The 6,000-nt window shown below is 46.6% G+C and overlaps 1 protein-coding gene across 2 annotated transcripts in view; it reads left to right on the top strand.

The window, feature by feature from the left end:
- Positions 1 to 329: 329 nt before the first annotated feature.
- focad (focadhesin) overlaps positions 330 to 6,000 on the top strand; it is a 29,533-nt gene continuing 23,862 nt past the window's right edge. For both annotated transcript variants that reach the window (XM_085442576.1, XM_085442569.1), the window contains exons 1-5: positions 330 to 393; positions 2,806 to 2,877; positions 3,432 to 3,506; positions 3,911 to 4,065; positions 4,931 to 5,023. In XM_085442576.1, the coding sequence (XP_085298702.1) occupies positions 2,821 to 2,877; positions 3,432 to 3,506; positions 3,911 to 4,065; positions 4,931 to 5,023 (380 nt within the window). In that variant the 5' untranslated portion in view covers positions 330 to 393; positions 2,806 to 2,820. The remainder of the gene's footprint in view (positions 394 to 2,805; positions 2,878 to 3,431; positions 3,507 to 3,910; positions 4,066 to 4,930; positions 5,024 to 6,000) is intronic.

Below are 6,000 nucleotides of genomic sequence, written 5' to 3'. Positions count from 1 at the left end.
ATGGTTGTTGAAAGTAGAGGTGATGTTGGAAACATGGCCATGCTGCAAGCTTTTTGGGATGTTGCTGCCACCAAATTCACAATGAGCTCATTTGTTTTCTATGTTGCATTATGAGTAAAGTATGGGTTCATGAGATTTGCAAACCATTCAATTTTATTTACATTTCACACAGTGTGTCAACATTTTGTCATAAAATAATATTAACAACAAGAAACAGCAACAGCAACAACAATAATAATAATTGCAGTGCTCTATTAAATGTGCTGAAAATATGAAGTCAGCCTGCGCGTGTTGTGCATGTCTGTGACGTAATCGCGTGAGACAGGCGGTTTCCTGTCCTTTTTGGCCCTCGCTGCTCGCCGTATTTCCGCGCGGGTCTGCTGGATGGAGGAGGTAAAGTTTGTTGAACAGCATGTATAACGTCATCTGAGCTTCGTTAGTCTTTCTTAGCCTGCTGCAGTTACAGTTACAGCCGCGTATCTGTTACAGTGAACCTGCCGTCAGCTGTATAACGTTAGCATTAGCTTGTGTTGATGCTAAGCTGCTATTAGCAGGTCCTGTTCAGTGCTAAGTTGTGTCCGGACGACTTTACAGTTTAGTTTTCTCCGTATTACGATCACCAGATAACTGTGGATGGCCTCGTGTGTACGGAAGCTTCGTGGTGAAGCGCTTTGGCCTGTGGGAAATGTAGGAAACACCAGGACGAGCTGCGCACCGCAGGAACCGCTTTGACAAATCAACCTTACTTTTACTCACTTCATTAATAAAAGTCTTGTCACTTGGAGAACTGCAGTTTTCACACATCTCGCCGTTAATGTCACCCAGCTAACGGTGTAGTTTCAAGAAACAATGCAGTGTTCCTGCCACGAACATCACGACGGAAGCCCTGCAGGGTCGATCTGCGCAGCGGCTCTGATGGAAACGCCACAGATAGTAGCACATTCTCCTTCTTCCGGTTTCTCCTCTTAGTGTCTCCATAGCAACTCATCTGCCTCCTCTCACCTGGTCCCGAGGATCCAGGTCTGTCACCTGGTCTCAGGTTCAGCCTGAGCTGGCCCTCCTCGTCCATTCCAGTCACTCTAAAGACAAACTGAACATTTTCCACTACGACACATCCAGCTGGGTTTTAGATTTTAATTTGAAGTCATTGTCACCATCTCCAAAACAGACACCGCAGCAGGTCTAACTATAAACTGTCCTTTTCACTCCTGTTGCATCCTTCACTCAGTGACCCTTAACAGCTGTATTCACCCACTCATCATGTAACACCACAGTTCCTCTCCTGGTTTCTCTGACGTGTTTCTTGTGGGACACTTCATAAACATGCTGCTCTGTCTTGGGTGGTCAGCTTTGCCATTTCCAGATTGAGCGTTGTTATATATCTGGGGGATTACTCCTGATTAATTATTTGAGCTGTCACGTACTATGTGGCTGTATCAGTGTGAGTGCAGCTCATCATGGTGTGTCGCACTAATTTAATAACAGTAGATGTTAGCCTGATGTCCTCTTAGAGACCAACAGAGCAACGCTGCTGATTTTATTTTTGTATTTTATAGTTTGAAAGTGACACTTGGGACACAATGAGTGTGCGTCCCAATGTATTGTGCTCCTTCAGACACAGATCCACACAGCATGTGTATATAAACCATGAAAGAAGCAGGAGCTTTCATAGTGACACACTGCTCAGCTTCACAGTGTGTGTGATACAGGTGGGTCACTTGGATGGGCAGAGGTGAGGCCTGGTAAAAAGCTACAGCTGTAAACTGTGACAGTGCTCATATAGGGGGCTGTTGGGGTTGTCTCACTTTTGGATGCAGGCTCCAGGGGCCGTTAGGGGAATTGCAGTTTTTGGCACTTCTGCACAGGTTTCAGTTTTCAGCCCTGGAGGTGCCGCCTGATATGAGGTGACACTTTTGTCTTTGTCCTCTCACCGTCTGTGAGAGATGAGTATCCACCATGTGAGTCCCTCCCTCTCCACCAGTCGGTCAGACGTCTGCCCGTCCTCCAGTCTGTTTCGGCTAAAAGGGAGATTTTCCTTCCTGCTGTGGCCGAGGCCTTGCTCATTGGGGTTGAGCGGTTGGTGGGATTTTCTCTGTACTTCGTGGTCTGTGCCTTCACGTGACTGTTGTTGTGATTTGTTGATCACAGAGACCTAAAAGACCTGGTGACCTCTAATTTCCTGCTTCTAAATCCAGACAGAGGCTGTTGTGCTCGGCCCTAAAACTCTTAGAAACAGCATCATCGTGGCCTCCAGTGAAGCTGTGAGGAGCCATCTTTGAGCAGAATATATCATTCAGTGTGCACAAACAACCATGTAGGTCTGTGAACTAAGCTGAGAGTGATTCTAGCTGCACGATTGTGAGTCAGTGTTATCAGACAGGTGCCATGAAAAGCCTCAAAGCCTCCAGTTAAGCTGAAACGCTGCAGCACGAGTACCAACAGGAAGTAGAAAGAGAGCATATCTGTCACATATTAGCTCCTCTTCACTGACTCCCTGTTAAATCCAAGATTTAAAGTCCTCCTTCTGACAGACGAGGTCTCCAATAATCAGCCTCTGTCGTCTCTTAAAAAGCTTGTAGTACAAAGTTATACTGATAGAGCACTCCCTCCTCAGACTGCAGCCTTATTTGTTGTTGCTAGGTAGAATAGGAGGCAGTGCCTTCAGCAGTGCCTTCAGCTGTCTCTCAGTGGCCCGTCTCCTGTGGACCAGCTCCCAGCTTGGATTCACGAGACTCCCCATTTAGTTTTTGTGTTTTTTCTCAAACCTCCTCCTCTTGTTCTAATGGAGATTCTGGATGTCCACAGGTGTGATCCAGTGACATGATGGAGAGTTTAAAGACACGGCTCCAGTTCCCCAGCCCCGTCATACAAGCCCAGGTAAGAGGCGGACTCTGCTCTGTGACTCCTCCCATCCAAATGATACAAATGATCCTTCCCTTGTCTGCAGAGATTCCACAGGTACGAGTGATTTGTTACTGACAGAGGTAAACTAGCAGCTCACACGGGCAGAAAATCTCTACCATTAACAGGAATTCAGCAACACTCATAAAAAAGTCTCCTGATAAGACAGAGTAAAGAGTAACGTAACTATTTGATAGAGAAACATGACTGTAAGGTGCACGGATACATGTGTGCAGCTGTTGGAGGATTTTAAAGAGACATGAGGTGAGTTTACAGTGTAACAAGATCCAAGACACAGAGTTACTTTGTATGTTTGTTGGCAACCACGAGGGTTTCTGAGTCGCTCACACTCGTGTGTATAATATGTTTATGTAGAGGGGAGGCAGGTTTTACTGAACACACAGACTCAGGTCCCTGTGGGCACATTCATCCATTCATTCATTCATTCACTCACTCTGTAGTGTTGGTTTCTCTTCCTCTCTTTGTTATTGTGAATCATGGTACAGAAGTGTGATTTTCTTGTGTTGCAGACGGTGAGAAGTCTTGTTGCAGCTGTCTTAAAGGAAAAAGGGTCAGATGGGCAGATCACCTGGTCCTGTGCTCAGGTGAGTTCCTGTAAGATCACATGTGATCATTTCTTTAATTACATGAAGTATAAAAGAGCAGGAACATCTGCTTCATGTGGTCCTGTGTTTTATCCTCAGTGACTTTGACACATCTGCTGTGAGGCTGACGCCTCTGATCTCACAGTGTCAGCTTTGTTTTTATACACAGATATAAAATATGGATATGCACTGAGAAACGAGCATAGTTATATTTCTGACTGTCTGAGTCCAAATTGAATCAAACCTTGTGGGATTGAATCAGTGCTGAGAGGCTGAACTGAGTGGGACAGATTGCACCTGTGTCTCTGTCCGTTTTCATTCAGGGCTTCAGTGCATGTGTGGAAACGGCACAGATAGTCTTGTTAAACTTCTGAAACTCTGACTGCATCACTGTTGTCGTTCAGGGCCCAGCACTGGAAGCTTTGTGGCAGCAGTGCTGCAGTGACTGTGCTGTGGTGTGTTCAGCGTGCTGTGACACCTTGGTGTTATTGGTGGACCAGGGCCATGCAGACCTGGACTACATCCTCAATGGTGTCCTCAACCTCCTGCCTTCTGCAAGGTATGCAACACGCAGTTATTGGACGCCACGATCCTGCCTCAGAAAGCTCAGCTGTTTGTCAATGAGTCTGATAGAGGCTCTGTAACCTGCGTCCATGCAGCGTTACAGCCGCTGCACAAAGGCACAACATGAAAGACGGACCTCAGCAGGACGAGGTCGTGTATCAGCAGGACAAAGAAGGCTCTCTTTAGCATGAGAATGCTAACACTGGGAACTGAGAAGAGGCATGAAGAAGGCCGTGTTTGTCCACTGTTACGAATTCAGTCTTTAAATCCCTTTAAAGGCCCACTCACACCTCGCCTCAGGTGACCTCAAAGGTCACATGATGGGTCGCGGTAAGGTCTCATAGTGGTTCAACCCTTAACCCTTGGTGTTGACAATGACCTACGCTTTTGTTTATACTCATGTGACGACGCACATGACAAATAGCTCGATGACCATCTCCAAGGAGGGCAACGCCCTGTAGGGTTTAAGTATGTGGGTCTCTCCACCTTGTATAAGAAGGAAACATCTTTAAAACTTAATCAAGTCCAGTCGCCTTCTTTTCCAGCTACCAGTGTGTAACACGGAGTCAATGCTTCCAGTGCAGGAGTCCGACCGACAGTCTACAAACCGAGTTAGACACATGGAGGTCACAGCTTAGTCTGTGCTGAGGATAAATCCACGATGTCATTGCTCTCCATCAGGGCTCATGAAGTAAAGAAAATAGCTTTGAAACATGAAAATGTTAAAGGTCACCTGTTCCACAGATGCTCTCTAATCTGGACGCTGACTTCGTGGTGCAGCATAATGTAACTATTTGAAAACATTTGAAAACGCTCAGACTGTTAGTTTTTTCAGTTGTTCTGACTCTGATATCCAACAGACACACTCAAGGGTTGATAAAAGTCATTCGGCGATTGTTGGAGATGCAGGCTGACCAGAGCGATGGACACTTCACCTGTCCGTATTCTATCAGGTAAGTATCTCGTGTCTAATATCTAGAGGTGTTCATACATGTTGTCTTGTGTAATCTATCAAGTTACACATAGCTTGTAGCTTACTGCTAGTCCAAAGAGGCAGCATTGGTCCATCACCCACTTGAAGTGCTGTAGGAGTCCGGTGCTCTGTGGGGTGGCAGTCGTGGCCCTGGTGCTTCAGTCGCAGCTATAAACTGGCTCTTGGAGCATGAACATCCCAAACTAGTGCGTGTTGAAAAATACTGACTACATGTAAAGAGTGAGAGGGGGCAGGCAGGGAATGGGTACGTTTGTATCTCCCTGACTTGATGCCAGCATTTAGACGTTTTCCCTGGTGGACAGGACGGTTGCTTCCCTGTGCCGTCATGTTGGGAACAGGTGCCCATAGTCATTTGTGCATATGTGACTAACAGTTGCTTAGAGTACTTTTTAGAGTTGCTGGGTGAGGTGGGTACCCCATCTAGCAACTCCATAGTCCTACTGGGGGACTTTGATGTGGTGGTGGCAATCCCTGAACCAGAAGATAGACATTGGAGGTTCAGGAGCAGCAGGTTGAAGCGTCCTGTTAGGCTTGGCTATCTTCTGGCAGATATCGACAGGATGAGTGTAACTCTTGCAGAAGCTGTACGAGGAGCTTGGTGAGGCAATGGAGCAAGACTTTTGGAGCTTGGTCCGTTTTGCCATCACTGTCGGATCTATTCCTGCTGGGTGTTGTTATCGATGCTGTTTTGAGTAATTCTGCAGCTGCGTGTGAAACATTGGGAATGAGAATCAGCACCTCCAAGTCTGAGGCTGTGGTTCAAAACTGAAAACAGTGGAGCAGCCACTCCAGGTCAAGGACGAGCTGGCGCCCAAGTTGGAGGCGTTTAAGTATCTGTGGGTGTTGTTCACGAGTGAGGACAGAGTGACAGACGGTGCTGTGGCTGCAGTGATGGGCCGCTGTAAGAACCAACAGGGTTTTAACATTAAAAGTGAT

The sequence above is a fragment of the Copadichromis virginalis genome, linkage group LG3 (assembly GCF_057382275.1).
Source record: "Copadichromis virginalis isolate Kocher_CV1m ecotype Utaka linkage group LG3, C_Virginalis_male_GT1.1, whole genome shotgun sequence".
NCBI classification, from domain to species: domain Eukaryota; kingdom Metazoa; phylum Chordata; class Actinopteri; order Cichliformes; family Cichlidae; genus Copadichromis; species Copadichromis virginalis.
The sequence above is the reverse complement of the archived record's forward strand: the minus strand, read 5'-3'. Positions and strand labels throughout refer to the sequence as shown.